This window comes from Hemicordylus capensis, chromosome 3 (genome assembly GCF_027244095.1).
Source record: "Hemicordylus capensis ecotype Gifberg chromosome 3, rHemCap1.1.pri, whole genome shotgun sequence".
NCBI classification, from domain to species: Eukaryota; Metazoa; Chordata; class Lepidosauria; order Squamata; family Cordylidae; genus Hemicordylus; species Hemicordylus capensis.
In genome coordinates, this window is record NC_069659.1 from 284,242,724 (window position 1) to 284,260,194 (window position 17,471).

General features: G+C 45.2%; 1 protein-coding gene across 1 annotated transcript in view; it reads left to right on the forward strand.

Annotated features, from left to right (window-relative positions):
- The first annotated feature begins 4,597 nt into the window (after window positions 1-4,597).
- Window positions 4,598-17,471, forward strand: part of SLF2 (SMC5-SMC6 complex localization factor 2) — a 63,278-nt gene continuing 50,404 nt past the window's right edge. The window contains exon 1 of the mRNA XM_053311531.1: window positions 4,598-4,628. Coding sequence (XP_053167506.1) covers window positions 4,613-4,628 — 16 coding nt within the window. The 5' untranslated portion in view covers window positions 4,598-4,612. The remainder of the gene's footprint in view (window positions 4,629-17,471) is intronic.

Consider the following 17,471-nt stretch of genomic DNA (forward strand, 5'->3'; position numbering starts at 1 on the left):
AGCTCAGCTCAGCTCAGCCGAGCTCAGCTCAGCTCAGCCGAGCTCAGCTCAGCTCAGCTCAGCCGAGCTCAGCTCAGCTCAGCTCAGCCGAGCTCAGCTCAGCTCAGCTCAGCCGAGCTCAGCTCAGCTCAGCTCAGCCGAGCTCAGCTCAGCCGAGCTCAGCCGAGCTCAGCTCAGCCGAGCTCAGCCGAGCTCAGGTCAGCCGAGCTCAGCTCAGCTCAGGTCAGCCGAGCTCAGCTCAGCTCAGGTCAGCCGAGCTCAGCTCAGCTCAGGTCAGCCGAGCTCAGCTCAGCTCAGGTCAGCCGAGCTCAGCTCAGCTCAGGTCAGCCGAGCTCAGCTCAGCTCAGGTCAGCCGAGCTCAGCTCAGCTCAGGTCAGCCGAGCTCAGCTCAGCTCAGGTCAGCCGAGCTCAGCTCAGCTCAGGTCAGCCGAGCTCAGCTCAGCTCAGGTCAGCCGAGCTCAGCCCAGCTCAGGTCAGCCGAGCTCAGCCCAGCTCAGGTCAGCCGAGCTCAGCTCAGCCCAGGTCAGCCGAGCTCAGCTCAGCCCAGGTCAGCCGAGCTCAGCTCAGCCCAGGTCAGCCGAGCTCAGCTCAGCCCAGGTCAGCGGAGCTCAGCTCAGCCCAGCACCTCAGCAGCAGAGCTCAGCACCTCAGCCAAGCAACTCAGCAGCAGAGCTCAGCACCTCAGCCAAGCAACTCAGCAGCAGAGCTCAGCAGCTCACCTCTGCAGTAGAGCTCATCACCTCAGCTTAGCACCTCAGCAGAGCTCAGCACATATCAACAGAACTCAGCTCAGCTCAGCAGAGCTCAGCTCAGCAAGGCTCAGCTCAGCAGATCTCAGCAAGGCTCAGCTCAGCTCAGCTCTGCAGAGCTCAGCTCAGCTCAGCTCTGCAGAGCTCAGCTCAGCTCAGCTCAGCTCTGCAGAGCTCAGCTGAACTCTGCAGAGCTCAGCAGCAGAGCTCAGCACCTCAGCAGCAGAGCTCAGCACCTCAGCTCAGCAACTCAGCTCAGCACCCCAGCACCTCAGCAGCAGAGCTCAGGACCCCAGCAGCTCGGCTCAGCTCAGCTCTCCAGCAGCTCGGCTCAGCAAAGCTCGGCTCAGCAGAGCTCGGCTCGGCTCAGCTCAGGTCAGCAGAGCTCAGCAGAGCTCAGCACCTCAGCAGCAGAGCTCAGCACCTCAGCCCAGCAACTCAGCACCTCAGCCCAGCAACTCAGCACCTCAGCCCAGCAACTCAGCACCTCAGCCCAGCAGCAGAGCTCAGCAGCAGAGCTCAGCTCAGCTCAACTCAGCAGAGCTCAGCTTGGCCCGGCAGAGCCCAGCCCGGCCCGGCCCGGCCCGGCCCGGCACCAGAGCTCCGCGGCTCCGCACCAGAGCTCCGCGGCTCCGCACCAGAGCTCCGCACCTCAGCAGCTCCGCACCAGAGCTCCGCAGCTCAGTACCTCAGCAGCAGAGCTCCGCACCTCTGCTCCGCAGCCCAGCCGAGCCCAGCCCAGCCCAGCCCAGCCCAGCCGAGCTCAGCTCAGAAACTGGCAGCCAGACTGGTCTCTGGAGTAACCCGCCAAGACCATATTATGACTGTATCAAAACAGTTGCACTGGTTGCGAATATGTTTTCGAGCAAAATACAAGGTGCTGGTTATTACCTTTAAAGCCCTGAATGGCTTGGGTCTGTGCTATCTTAGAGAGCACCTTCTTCTGTGTGATCCCCATCGTATGTTGAGGTCATCTGGCGAGGTCTGTCTCCAGTTACCACCAGTATGTCTGTTGGAAACTCAGAGACAGGCCTTCTCTGTAGCTGCTCCTGGCCTATGGAGTGCACTCCCAGCAGATATCTGTAATTTAGGATCGTTGTTGGCCTTTAAGAGAGCCCTAAAAACTTACTTGTTTGCCTGGATTTCCAAGGTTTTTAAATTGTTTAATTGGTTTTTAAATGGCTTGGAATGGTTTTTTAATTGTTGTAATATTGTTTTATGCAGTGTGTTTTTAAATGTTGTTTGTTTTAATTTTTTAAAATTTGTTGTGCACTGCCCAGAGCCTTTGGATTGTGTGGTCTAGAAATCCAAGTAATAAATAGCTTCTGCCCTTTATTTACATTTTGAATACGATCCTGACAAGCTGAAGTATTTTATACCACCTCCAACTGATGTGAATTCAGTTCATCCCTGGGTCCGCCTTTAGACAATCAAACAGACTCAGTGGGAATCTCTTTTGAGGCTTTATTGCACTGCAGTTGCAAGGTATTCAACAGCTATGGCTCTACATTGAATACAAATAGGTTACAGCTTGAGGTGTTCTTTTTTACAATCAACAAAATGGATACTGACACCCTAGACATAGTATACGTGGCAATAAAATGGTGGACTAAGTATCTAGTATGCATGCGAATGATTCATTGTTCATCTGGTGATTACTCCTTATTTGGTTACATCCTGTTTTTTTAACTGTCAGCAAAGATCAGTGAGAACCTTGTGAGAACCAAGTTTCTTAGATACAATTTAGTGGAGAGAGATAATGACGTTGATCATGAGAGGCAGTAATGTCCCTGAGCTGGGCTGGGGTTACTTTAAGTTAGAATGAGGTATTCTGGGCAAACATGGAGTTTCTTTGGTTTTCTTAACACATCACAACCACTGTAGAGTTTGCAGTCTGGAAAGCGCCCATGTTATGTTTGCAAAGGAAGACCAGCAGCCATGTTGGAAGACATGAAGTGGAAGCAACAGCTCCTGAGAAGACAGCTCCGCCTATATTTAACTCCACCTCTCAAGTTGCTCGGTGAGCTTCAACAAGAAATAAGCCTCAATGAGAAAGCTGTTCAGTGAGCATCAGTGCTCTCTTTCTTCGATCCCCTCCCAATTTCTGCATGGCAGCAGTGCAACAACATTGGCAATAGCTAATGCTCAATTAGCCTTGGCCCTGCCACACTCACTTCTCTGCACGCTCATCCATAGCTGCTGTAATCCCACCCAAGGCACAATGACATAATAGCACACTGCAGCCAGCATGCTGCTCTTTCTTTGCTATGGCAACTGTGCTAGATGGGCCTGCAGAGACTAGCTGATGGGAGAAAGGGCCAGTAGGGTCAAGGCAGCAGGTGGGCCCGAGATGGTGGGCACTGGGCAATGAATGGCAGGGTGTGATGGTGGGCACTGGGCAATGAATGGCAGGGTGTGGGCCACTGCAGAGGTAGTGAGCGGCAGGGCCTGCAACAACTTCCCCCCACAGGGCCCCAGGCAGCCCATGTTCTTGGAACACAGCTACTCAGTTATAGATCCACCCCTAATCTTAGCCTCACAGGCCTGGAAGAGCTCAGATAGGAACAACTGAGCTGCTAGAAACCTGCTCTCTCACCTTGTGCCCCCTTTAAAGAGCTGCAAGGCTAGGATCCACCACTACATTCACTTCTGTATGTAGAGTACATCTTATCCTGCTCTGACACATCATTTTTGGGAGTGTTATACCAGAAACAGACATCGGACATCAAACATCACCTTATTTATAGGATCACTTACATCAAGACCTTAATTCAGCAAGGTAGCTTGATTTGAGCCATAGTTCAAATATGCCATAGCAGACTTGTGCCTGCATAGTTGTATTAATAACCATTAGACTACCCTAGAGCAAGCAGTTTTAAGACTGCAGCTTTAAGATAGTGTGCATTGTAATTAGTGCAGCTGACACACCTAGTTAGTAGGTGTTTGCTATTTTGAGGGAACAGCCTCAGTTCAGAATACTTCAGAGCAATAAGCCACAGGTCACAATGCATCAGCAGTCAAGAAGAAACTGAAACAAATTGGCACCTGACTGCTAGGAAAAAAAAGGCACAGAGCACTTGCACAGCAGGGAAGAGCACCAGAGAGAAGCAAATTAATTCATCCTGAAGGTCCCTGAGCAGGCACAGTAACTCATTTCTCATGATATCAAAGGATCACTTCCAGATCATAATAAATAACCATTATTTCAGTTCATAGTATAGTACTATCTTTGGTTTTCTGTATGTTTTGATCAAGTAGCTTCTAGCAAACATCAAGAAAAAAAAATAGTTTTACATAGTCAATACAAATATGTAGCTGCTTAAGATTGAATAGTACTAATAGTCACTCCAAAACAGAGATTGTTTATCCTAGTTTACTAAGCTTTTGGTATAGCTACTCTTTAATATTTTGAATAGAAGAACAGTTAGACAATACTACGGCTGCTTAGTATTGTGTACAGTAAGCATTCTAATCCATATTGTAATACTGTTAAAAAAAATGACCTTCTAATATAGCTACAGAGTAAATTTAATGAATTAACATTCAGCAATCATAGTAATACAAGCTATACATAACAATAACATTATACCACACACAAACAACATTATCATCCTACCACTTATACCCAATCATGGGATGTCTCAGCAGGATACATATGAAGTGAAACCAAGGCAGAGGTTTCTCTTTTTATAAGGCATGACATTTACCCATAATGCTCAATCCTAATTAGGACAAAAGCCCTTCTCCTCAGTTCTCATATAAAATTGTAGCTTTGAATTGTGCTAGAGGTTTGTTCTTATTATTCTGCTTGTTGGTCTTTATGATAGAAAAAAGAAAATAAAAAGGCTTCCAGAAGATAACCTATGGTCTCCCAGAACAGTAAGCTCTTTTCAATACAATATTATTTTCTGTAATATGAATGTTATGCTCTCACAATAAAATATAACACATCTATTTATTATAGAAATGCTTACATTTTATTTATATATACTTCTTGCTCTGTGAACCACACAGGGACTCTTTGTATGGGGTTGTATACAAATGTACTAAACAAATACATTTCTTAATCTTTCTTTTTACTTGTATATGGGAGGTTCTACACTCCCATATACAATATTAATATTGAGTGTGCGGGTCAATTAGTATAAAACACTAGAAAACTTGTGTAAGGCTATCAAGTTCTTGTACTCTATTCCTTTGGGTACTTGTATGTTTGTGACATAAAAACCAGAAATACATAATAGATCAATTGCAAATTATTTATTTAAAATATGTTGCATGTAAGTAGATACTATCTCTGTATAACTGTCTTGTATCTTTGAACAATATAATCAATTCTAGTCCTTTCTAACTGGGAAAACCTAAGGAAGAAACACAGTAGTTGTAAGTATTTGTGTCGGTTTGTTAGGAGAAGGTAGGTTTCAGATTGTCTGCTATCAGATGAACTGTTTGCCAGTGATGAATGGCTGACCATATATGTGTTAATCCTTTGTTGGTCTTCATCAATCACCCAATACAAAACCTCACAAGGAAGAGTTTACAAGTTCATGCAACTCTACAACTTTAAACTCTCACAAACAGTCACTCCTCACAATTGGTTTCCTAGGACAAAAATCAAACAAAACCAATTAAGTGCTAACAGCAAAAGCAACCTGGCTTATTCATTCATATAATAAAATGGTTTATAAATGCTTCAAAATGATGTTTGGAGTGTTTTGATGAGCCTTTAGTCTAGCAGAAATGCATTATGCAGCTAAGAACACTTTGGTTAAAGTAGTCTAGTTTAAACAATTCTGTTAAGCACTTCAGTTGTAAGCTGGTTTACTGGGGGAGGGGGAGTCCTAGATCACAGTGGGACTTGCTTCCAATGAGAGTCAGCTTCATTGAAATGAGAGGTGGTGTAGCAATCCTTGTAGACTTGTATTGGCAAAGACTGAGCTATAAATTGGGAATCTGTTTGAACCTCACTTCTGCTATGAATGCATTAGGGGGCCTCAATCTTTAGTCTGCAATATAATAAAAATAATAATTAATAAAAAAATTAGCCACCCCATAACAAATGTTCTCTGGGTGGCTCACAACACAGCATTAAAACATGAAATAAAAATGCATAACACATTAAATAATAACAGACCAAAATGGGGGGAAAGAAAATAGAATACAAATCAATTTCAAAACTCCTTGAAAATCAGTTTTAAAAATCAAATTTAAAATATGGGGATAATACTGATCTACCCAACAAGGTTGGTGTAAGGAACAGAACAAAATAAGGCAGGTAAAGCTTACTTCTAAAAGCACTCTATAAATGCTAAGTGCTAACTCAGATTTACTTCCAAGTCAATATACCTCTGATCGGGCTATAAATTTAAAACATGAGAATTAAGAATATGAAGTGATCTGACGTATGAAAACTTTTGAATACACATCACAGTGGGAGATAACACACTTTATGGAGTGCAAGAACTATCCACCATCCTTGCTTAGTGCCTCCAGCTACCAGAAAGATCTACTCTCTGCCCATTACAGTATTTGCATTTGCTATACTTATTCAGACATATCCTCTAACACTTTTGTCTTCTAAAACACATTACAGTGGTCCCTCGACTTACGAACTACTCGACATCCGAAGTTTTTGACTTACGAACGACAAAAATGACCGGAAGTCGTTGCCGGTTTAGATGCGGCTTCCTCGACTTACGAATTTTTAGATGCGGTTTCCTCGACTTACGAATGTTTCCAGACCTCCGTGGTGCGCTTTTCGACTTACGAAAATTTTGACCTACGAACGTGCGTTCGGAACGGATTAACTTCGTAAGTCGAGGGACCACTGTAACTGTTTTCACTTTGAATAGGGTGTTGGTAGGATGAAGTGGCACACTGACTACACATCCTTTTGTCTCTCACTACTTAAAGGTAAAGTGTGCTGTCAAGTCGATTTGGACTCCTGGTGCCCACAGAGTCCTGTGGTTTTATTTGGTAGAATGCAGGAGGGGTTTACCATTGCCTCCTCCCACGCAATATGAGAAGATGCCTTTCAGCATCTTCCTATATCACTGCTGCACGATATAGTACTGGGGGGGATTCGAACCAGCAACCTTCTGCTTGTTAGTCAAGCATTTCCCTGCTACACCACTTAAGGTGGCCTCTCACTACTTAAGAGTGGCTTTATTCACACTAGAAAATGTGGTGAAGGACTTGAGGCACTCTTGCCCTTATTCTCAATGGGCACTACTTATGAAGTACTGAGGTTTACCATAAAGTAATGTTTTTTGGAAAAGAGGGCAGAAAGGTATTTAATTGCTACATGTATTCCAAGTCTTTTTCTAATTGCATAGTTTAGCAAAATAACAGCTTTGCTAGGTGAACAACAGATTATCAGTATCTGGAGGATTTAAGAACTCGCAGGATATGCTTTATTTATTTATTTATTTATTTATTTGATTTATATATCGCCCTTCCAAAATGGCTCAGGGCGGTTCACAACATGATAAAAACAAAACAAATTAACAATTAAAATCAAACTATTAAAACACAATAAAACCAATAAAACAGCTAAAAGCCCTGAAAATCAGGGCAACAGTTTAAAAGTTTAAAACAATTAATCATTTAAAACTCAGGAAGGTCAGCCCAAATAAGTACGTTTTAAGGGCTCTCTTGAAGGACAGCAATGATCTCAAATTACGAATTTCTCCCAGGAGTGCATTCCATAGCCCAGGAGCAGCTACAGAGAAGGCCCGCCTCTGCGTCGCCACCAGACGAACCGGTGGCAACTGGAGACGGACCTCCTCGGATGACCTTAACGTGCAGTGGGGATCATGTAAAAGAAGGTGCTCTCTTAGATAACTTGGACCTAAGCCATTCAGGGCTTTAAAGGTAATAACCAGCACTTTGTATTTTGCCTGGAAACATATCGGCAGCCAGTGTAGCTGTTTCAAAACGGGCATCATATGGTCTCTCCAGGTTGCCCCAGAGACCAATCTGGCTGCCGCATTCTGAACTAACTGAAGTTTCTGGACTACGTACAAAGGCAGCCCCACATAGAGCGCATTGCAGTAGTCAAGCCGGGAGGTTACCAGCTGATGCACCACTGTTTTGAGGTCATCTTCTTCAAGGAATGGACGCAGCTGTCGAATCAGCCAAAGCTAAAAGAAAGCACTCCTGGTCATGGCCTCCACCTGAGATACCAGGGTGAGGCCTGGGTCCAGGAGTACTCCCAAGCTGCACACCTGCTCCTTCTGGGGGAGTGTAACCCCATCCAGCACAGGGAGATCTAATTCATCCCTCAGATTCTGAGCCCCCACAATGAGCACCTTCGTCTTGCTTGGATTCAGCTTCAATTTGTTCTCCCTCATCCAGCCCCTTACGGCCCGTAGGCAGGCATTTAGAGAATGAGTGCCATTTCCTGAAGATGAAAAGGAGAAGTAGATTTGGGTGTCATCAGCATACTGATAGCACCCAGCACCAAATCTCCTGATGACCTCACCCAGCGGTTTCATGTAGTTATTAAAAAGCATTGGTGACTGAATGGAGCCCTGGGGGACTCCATATAACAGCTCCCATTTTGAGGAGCAACTGTCACCAAGCTCCACCATCTGGAATCTACCTGAGAGATATGAGTGGAACCACTGCAAAGCAATGCCCCCTATCCCCAACTCCCCCAGGCAATCCAGAAGGATACCATGGTCGACGGTATCGAACACCGCCACGACATCCAGAAGAACCAGCAGAGTCACACTCCCTCAGTCGATTTCCTGGTAAAGGTCATATATCAGGCTGACCAAGGCTGTCTCAACCCCATAGCCAGCCCTAAAGCCAGTTTGAAATGGATCTAGATAATCAGTTTCCTCCAAGACTGCCTGGAGCTGGTTGGCCACCACCCTCTCAATCATCTTGCCCAAACAAGGGAGATTGGCCTGTAACTGTCCATCATTAAGGGATCCAAAGAAGGCTTCTTTAGGAGTGGTCTAATCCAGTTTCTCAACCGCCGGTCCCCCGGACCGCTGCCGGTCCCCAGGGGGTTGAGTGCCGGTCCGTGCAAGTCCTTTAACACCCCCTCCTTTTCAAGCATGCCAGTCCTTTAACACCCTGGAGATTAGCTCCCTGGAGCTAATCTTTAACCAGGCAGCTTTCACTTCAGGGCTCTGTCTTCCTCCTGAGTCCCAGACAGCCTTTTCTCACTTCCAGCTAATCTCTCCAGTCTCTTTGATGAGAGGAGATAGCGAGAGTGAGTGACGTCACTGGTATGCAGCCGGTGAAACACACAGGAGGCAGGTAGCAGGGCGAGTGAGAGGGCGTGCTTGGCTTGGCTGGAGTGCTGCATGCATAAACTCTGTTCTGAACTTCTGCATGCATAAACTCTGTTCTGAACTACTACAGAGGAAGAACAGAGGAAAGCAGGCAGGCAAAAGATAAGAAAAGTAAGCAACAGTGCTGATCAAATGAAAAAAGGGAAAGATAAGAATGAAAGGGGTGGGGGTGAGGGGCGGGCTGATCATGTACTGACTCAAGGAAAGGGGATGAAGATCTAATAAAATGGGATTTTTAAAAGCAAGCGTACAGGAGAGAACAAGTACAATCTGTGTGAACTGAGAAATAAAATGGGGGGGGTGAGGGAGATGAAGAAAGGGGTGGCTAGGGTGAGCTACTGACTTACCAAAAAGGGGATGAAGCTAACATAAACTGGGATTTTTAAAAGCAAACATGCAAGCAGGAGAGAGAACTAGTGCAATGTGTGTGAACGGAGAAAACCAGTGGAAAAAAGAGATCACGAGAAAGGGGATGGAGTGGGGGCTGGGTGTAGCAAGGTATGAAATGGTGAACAGAGGAGAGAGAAGGAGGGAAAGAAGGATGAAGAAGAGACCCACTAAAAGTCTTCCCACTCATGTGTGAGTACATAGTACTCCCCCGCTCCCTTAAACCTCTGCCTAAAAATCATTACAGTTGTAAAAACCTGGATATATATGAATGTGTGGTATGAAGGGTTAAATCTCCCACCCCATTCCCTGTGGTTTACTTTCCTAATGTGGATGCCATATTGATGTGTAAAGTTCATTACCATAACATTACCTTTTCAAGGTAATGAGTGTTTTAGTTCTGAGTGTACTGCTTGGAGGTTTTTTGGATGATGTTTGGTTACAGACTTCCAGTATGATATGAGATGTCATGTTTTAAGCTTCCTATCAATTAAGTTCATAAGCTGGTTTTATGGTAGCAAACATGCATTGTCCCATTTGCTAAGGAGAGCAAGGGCAGTGATTACCAAATGAAGAGAGGAGGAAAGCTGGAGGGGGAGTACTGTGTGTGTAAGAGAGAGTACTATTTTAAAAGCAATATTAAATTACTATTTTTATGCATTTAAGAAGCAAGATATTATGTATACAGGAACTTGACACAAGTTCCTGCCTGCATGTTTATATGCAAAATAGATAGATGAGGAGTAAGAAAAAACAGAATTGGAAGAATGGAGTGTAAGGTTGCAACCTATTTTTAAAATATGGTAATGTTAAATCTGGACTGGACAAATCTCACGTGCCAGGGAGCCATGATGTCTCATCCTTTCCTCCCTCCCCCTTTTGAGCCAGAACTTCAAAAGTTAAATATTGATTAAATTCATTTTCATTAATTTCACTTTGATTTAATTGATTGATTAAGTGTTATTTTAATAATCAGCACCCTAAAAATTGACCTTGGCCCCCATGAGCCAAGTCACGGTCAGTTTTGGCCCATCAGGACATTTGAGTGGTGAACACCTGTGAACGCCTGTACTAATAGATAAACTTGAAACCCCTTTGCTAACTGCTGGTCTGGGACTAGAAACTGCATACAAAAAATGTAGCGGTCCTTGAAACTCTGCATGACGAATTTAGCGGTCCTTGACTCCAAAAAGGTTGAGAAACACTATCAATCTCTCCTTCAAACAAGGGGGCACCCTATCCTCCCTCAGTGATGTGTTTATGATATTAACTAGGCCATCTTCAACAATCTCCCTGCTAGATAGAAGCAGCCAGGTCAGGCAAGGATCCAGAGAACAGGTGGTAGGCCTCACTGCCCCAAGAAGCTTGTCCACATCCTCAGGAGTCACAGATTGAAACTGATCCAATCTAATACTGCAAGAGGGACTGCTGGACACCTCCTCCATAGACCCTGCAAAAACAGTGGAGTCCAAGTCGGCCCGAATACAGGAGATCTTGTTTGCAAAGAACCCATTAAAGGCATCACAGCAGAACGACCCCAGGGACTGATTTGAAATAGAAGGAGCAGAAATCAAATTCCTCACAACCCAGGATACCTCTGCTGAGCGCGAACCTGCAGCCGCAATGCGCGCAGACCAAAAGCTCTTTTTTGCCGCATGCACCGCGACTGCATAACTCTTCAAATGGGTGACATGCTGTATCTTGTCATATTTGAACTGAGTTCTTCTCCACTTGCACTCTAGTCACCTGCCCAACTGCTTCAGCCCCCGCAATTCCTCAGTATACCAAGGGGCCATTTTTGCAGCAGGTTGGAAGGGACGCTTAGGAGCAATCATGTCTACTGCCCTGATGAGTTCCCTGTTCCAGGTTCCCACCAGAGCATCGACAGAATCACCGGCCACACCAACGTCAAAATCCTCCAAGGCCTTTTGAAATCCCACTAGGTCCAGCAGCCTTTTCAGATGGACCATCCTAATAGGTCCACCACCCCTGCAGGGGTGGATTGCGGCTGTGAGACCAACCTTAAGCAGGTAGTGGTCTGTCCATGACAATGGGGAAACCACTGGATCCCCCACCCACGGAACACCCCCCTGATCTGAACAAAAGACCAAATCGCGTGTGTGGCTGGCAACGTGAGTTGGTTCAGAAACTAATTGGGATAGGTCCATAGTTGTCATGGCTGCTATGAACTCCTGAGCCGCACCAGACAAGCCAGTCCCAAAGTGGATATTGAAGTCCCCCAGCACTAAAAGTCTAGGAGACTCCAACACCAACTCCGCGACCAGCTCAGTCAGCTCAGTTAGGGAGTCAGTTGGGCAGTGGGGTGGACGGTACACCAACAGAATCCCCAATCTATCCCTAGTTCCCAGCTGCAAAAATATGCACTCGATAAATCAGCTGTCTCACAGGGGCCCTGGTAAGGGAAATGGTATTCTCATGGACCACAGCCACTCCACCCCCACCCCCGCCCACATCCTCTAGCCTGCTCCACGACAGAATAACCTGGTGGGAGAAGCTGAGCCCACACAGGACCACTCGCCTCCCCCAACCAGGTCTCAGTTATACATGCCGGGTCAGCAACCTCATCCACGATCAAATCGTGGACAATTTTGGTCTTATTCTGAACTGAACTGACATTACAGAGGAGCAAGGCCAGACACTGCGGGTTGTTGGGGTTGCTCCCCGAGGCCTGAGAGTTGACAGCGCAGTTGGAAGTGGAAATAGTCACTAAGTTACAAATTTCCCTTCCCCTGTAACAGCCAGGTGCTCTGCCTGTGCCAATTCTTCTATTCCCCATCACAACAGTAATAGCTGCCCCAGAAATGCTGGGTGCACTCCCAGCACCATCCCCCTCAAGAGAGCCCAAACACATATTTGATAAAGGCCTGGCACAACCCAACCCCCCAGCCCTAGGTCCCACCCTCGAAGGCTCAGCCCCCTTTGGTGGCCAGCTTCGGTGGCTGCCTACAGGTGGCCCGATGGCTACGCCTTTGGCGAGCCTCCCTGCTTTTAAGCCAACAAGCCTTGAGAGCCACACCTCCCACGTGTAGCTCCCAGAACAGGCTCCAGGTGGATCTCCTCAACAGTCTGGGGGCTGGCAACCAGCCAGCTAGAACTTGGCAGCAGACAAGCAGGCTGCTCCCTGTCTGGGCTGGAAGCTCCACAGGAGGCAGAGGGACCAGTTGGTAAGTCCCTGCAGGCAGATGGAATGGCCTTGCAGCTCCTTGTCACCTCCCAGGTGTTACAAGGCAGGCTTCCCCGCTTTTAAGCCCATCATCATGGTTGGCTGCAGGTTTCAGAGAGCCCTTGACAAACTATCCTCCATGCAGGGAGTTCAGCCATTCACATTGTGGTTTCTGTTCAGATTCATCAGTATTTCTAATCCTCTGGTTGAGAGCAATTTAAAAGTAGCTTGGTAACCCCTTCAGATACACATTTCATGCAGAACATGGAGCTCTGCTGCTTACAATGTAACTAATTTTTGAGCATTTTTCTCAAGTTAAACATGTATTATTGTATTTGTTGCATTGTAAGCAGCAGAGCTTCATATTCTTCTTGACGTGGTTACCAATAAAACTTAAGCAATTTTTTCTCCAGTTAAATATGTATTGTTTGAGTTTTTAAAAAGGTTTCTGTAAAAAAAAAAAAAACCCACACATAAATCGAGGGGGACTATTAATCCTACAATTGAAAGCTGAATGACTGAGTACTGAGCCACTTATTTTAAACCCAGGGCTCTGTCTTTACTAGTAAGAGAAAAAAGAAATAGAGAAATGCAGGGGTGTAGCAAGAGGAGAAACAGCCCATAAGGGCAGCCTCCCCACTCGCAGTGGCACCTCCATGTGGTGCACATGCTCATGCACATGCGTATCCCCACTTGCCTGGCTCATATGTGTGCACACCCCCACATGCCTGGGGCTGCTAGCTACCTCCTTTAACTGCTTACCCTCCACCCACCCGCAGCTGCAGGGGGCCAGCACCCAGGCCAAGGGAAGGGGGAATTTGGTGGCTCCTCCTGGAGGCTTAGTGGTTCCTGGATGCAGGGCTTGATGGGTTCTTTGAACCCATCTGCCCTATTATAGCTCTGCCCCTGGAGAAAGGGGAATGGAATCCCTGTTCCAAAGCAAGCAATTGCAGGAAGGGGCTATATTTTCCTGTCTTGCAGATTTGCCTGGGCTGGAGAAAAGAGGCTGGAGATCCACTTGGAAAAGGGAATTCTGGGAAGCTAGGTTGAGTGGCTTAGGAGGAATTGAGAAGCCTCAAAATAGTGATTTCAGTTCAGACTTTCTCAGGCTTAGGAATCTCTAGGACTCATCCACATAATGCATACTCTATCTGAGCTTTAAGTGGGGGGGGATTGTCAAGGTAATGAGAATCAGGGCATCGTCAGTCCCCAGGATCATGGACATGGGGATAAATAATCTCACTATGGGTGTGAAGCTCTGGAGATTGGACTATCAGTAGTTCTCAAGGCTAATCCATAGCAGGAAATAGGTCCTTGAACAGGGAGATTTGCTCTGCCAAGGAATTTCTTTATTAGTGATTATCTATAACTTCCTGGGAACAGCTTCTTAGGACACACCTATCAAACTTGTTTCCGGTTGTTCTAGGGTCCTCCCAAATAATCTGATTTACTCAGACTTGCTCAGCCCTTTTGTTAAATATGAGAGCGAGGTACTGATGCCAAAATGTCTCTCATGTTCCATTGTAATATATCTTTTTCTCTTTGGTCTCTGGTGATGCCAGTTTGGACCTGAGAAAGTCCTGGTACTCTCTGGGATACCTGTAAGCATATAGTCTGGGCTGAAAAGGGGGTCACTCCTAACAGATGTAATGGTAGAATTGCCAAATCTAAATTAGACTAGTACCTTAGAGTGGTGATATTTGTTCTGTAGAGTTAAATGGAACAGTGGTGAACCACCAAGGGGGAAAAAATAGGTGCTCTAAACCTGGAGTTCTTAATCAAGGGCCATCGATTGCATTTTCGTATGCATGTTTATCTGGAAGCAAGCTGGCTGACTTCAGTAGGACTTATTATCAGTAAGCATACATATCAGTAAGCATACATCAGTATGCAGTCATAGCAGTTGTGTCTGACAGTGATACTTAAAGGAATTTTGGCTGTATACGTGCTTCTAGTATGGAAAGATATCTGTGGCTGACTGTATTAAAGATTTCTTCTACTCTGATGTGTTCATCAACTAAAGTTAATTAATTTGCAAATCATAAAGCTGCAGAGGTAGCTGTATAGTCATACTATAAATTATCACATTTAAAAATTATTATTTTTTAAATTAAAACATACCTTCCATGACCCCAGCTTTGACACTGTCATAGTCCCAGAGTCTGACCCCCACATCTGGGATAGACCCCAAATATTACTCCGAGGCAGAATCTGAGGACACAGTGGAAGAAGCTGGGCATAAGGTCCCCCTGCTCTATGTCTCAGGGAATCCTGAATCTCATGATGTCTCAGGGAATCCTGTATCCAGAACCCAACACCCTCTGACCTGAGGATCCCCTGCTTGCTCTCTCCTTCCTCTAGTTTGGAAGAGGAAGCTGATAGCTGAAGCCACACAGAGCCTCTGTTATGTTGCAGCCAGAGACTGACTAAAAAGGTGTGTGTACTTCAAGTCTTCCAATATTCCAGGCAGGGGGCATGGCCAGGTTCCACTTCCCCTTGAAAAGGGCTCTGTCTGTTGCAGGACCCTGCTAGCCCCAAGAGGGGACCCAGGTATTGAAAATACCTGCATAACCAAGGTTAGAGTAGTAGAACATCTCTTAGTGAAACAAAAGTAAGCTATATACGGATGGTTCCTGGAATAAACAAGAGGATAGAGCATCTGCTGCCTTTATTTCCAGTTCAGGTAAGGATGTTCACTTGGATAAAATTGTGATTTTTGTCTGATTCCCAGTTTGGCTTTTTGGCAATTGGGAATGGAGGACTGGACAGTCCTTCCTTCAGATTAGTAAAGTATGGGTACTCGGTGATGAGCTATGATGCATGGATGTTTTGATCAGGTTTCAGTGGGCTCCTGCCAATATATGGATTGTGGGAAATGAGGAAGTAGATTCAGTAGCCAAGCAGTCATTGAGGGGAGAGTGTGGACTATGAGTTTCCACTTTTCGCCTCTGAAGTAAAAAGTTATTGGCTCTTTAGAGCCAATAAACACACCAGAGGTAGAGATCTTTTACAGGTTTTATTCTGTGCAGAAAAACGATGCTGGGGAATAGGTTCCCAAAGCAAAGCAAACTCCACCCAGGGTATTTACAGGTTTTTATAGATTTCATTTTGGTTAGGTTACACATTTCTTTATCTGGTGGTTAACTAGTCATAGACATTGTGTGATTTTGTCAACATCCTTTCTTAGTCCTTTTAGACCAGTCAGTAACTACCGTGTTTCCCCGAAAATAAGACAGTGTCTTATATTAATTTTAGCCCCCACCAAATGCACTAGGGCAATTAGCAGTACATCAGAAATTACTGCTAGGTCTTACTTTTGGGGTAGGTCTTACTTTCGGGGAAACAGGGTATCTAGTTAGGAATGCTTGTTCAATCAACATTTTTTCTTCCTACGCAAGCTTAATCAGTACTGGCATTGTTCTTGGTCGCTAAGACCTGTAGGACTGGGGCTATCCTGTACTGAAGAGAGGTAAGATAGTTTTGAAGCTCCTTGACCCTTTATTAAATATGACTACATTCTGGTCAAGGACTGGCCTATCAAAGTAACACCCCACTGGAGACCTTGCATGCAAAAGGTCCCCAGGGCGGAAAGCCTGCTGTCGGGGAAAGCTCCAGGAATGCAGGAAAACTAAATGCAAGAAACTAAGAGCTGATCCAAGAGCTATCAAAGCTGCAAGCAGTTAGTTATACCCAGACTCAGAGGCGCTCTTACCCATGGACTTTAGGGCCAAAGTCCAGGGCCTCAAATCCTGGGTCCCTGGGGCCCCCCAAATCCTCTTTAGTCTGTTTTGGGTGGTGTGGTTTGTGCCCTCAAGAACCTACATGTTAACAAATGATGCTAAATTTGCAGGGGGCTCCAAAGGCCTTTAGTGAGGCAGAACTCAGGTTTGTGCTGGTCAAGAAATGGTTAATAGGGTCTGTAAGCTGCCTGCTGTTAATTACAAGTTGTTAAAATCATAAATCTCCCCATGTCTGGCTGGAGATGCCAGCAGAGGCCCTAGTTTGGAATCTAGAGATAGTGAAGCGTGTAAACTGAAACTTCAAGGGCACATCTGGAGAAAGGAGTGAGATAGTTTGCTTATCAACATGTAGAGGAGAAATGCTCCATTGTAATAGAGGAATGTTGTCTAATTGCAATAATTGTAATAATTGTAATATGACGATTAAGTGATGCTGACCAATGAGGATTGTATACACTGAATGTAATTGAGATGGATATAAAGCTGGAAACACGATGTAATCCTTTATCTCAGGTTGGGAGCGATTCCACTGAGATCAATTTGCTGGCAAATAAATTCTGCTTTTTCTCAACTGCTGGTGTCAATTCTCGCACTCTGAACCCGGGCTAGGGAATTCTGCTACATTAGGTCTAGGCTCCAAAATTACCAAGGTGCTTCTCTGCCCAGACTGGTCAGAAGCTGCATGAGCATTCCACAGTAGTTAGGGAACAGAAGCTAGAAGGATAGACAAAAGGAGGATATAGAAAAGGACTATCCAGTTTCTAGTCTCAAGATTTAATTAACACACAGGGATTAGTAGTTAATAGTAAATGGATATTGTCATTCAATTATACAGTAACTTCCAAATTCTGAAAGCAATCTTTGCCTCTTCTATGTATCTAAACTTTAAGTAGAACTATTACCTGAATTTGGAACTTGTCTATATTTTCCCTCCTTCCAAATGAATGGCTTGCATAAAATAGTTTAGAAAAATCTCATACTGACTTGGATGCCTATCGACTAGCTATAGCATTACTTTGAAGAGGAGAACGCTTCAGTTCTTTTCTTACGTTGACTTATTTCGACTGTGGCCCAAATTTGAGAAGATCTTCCAGTGATCTTAGTT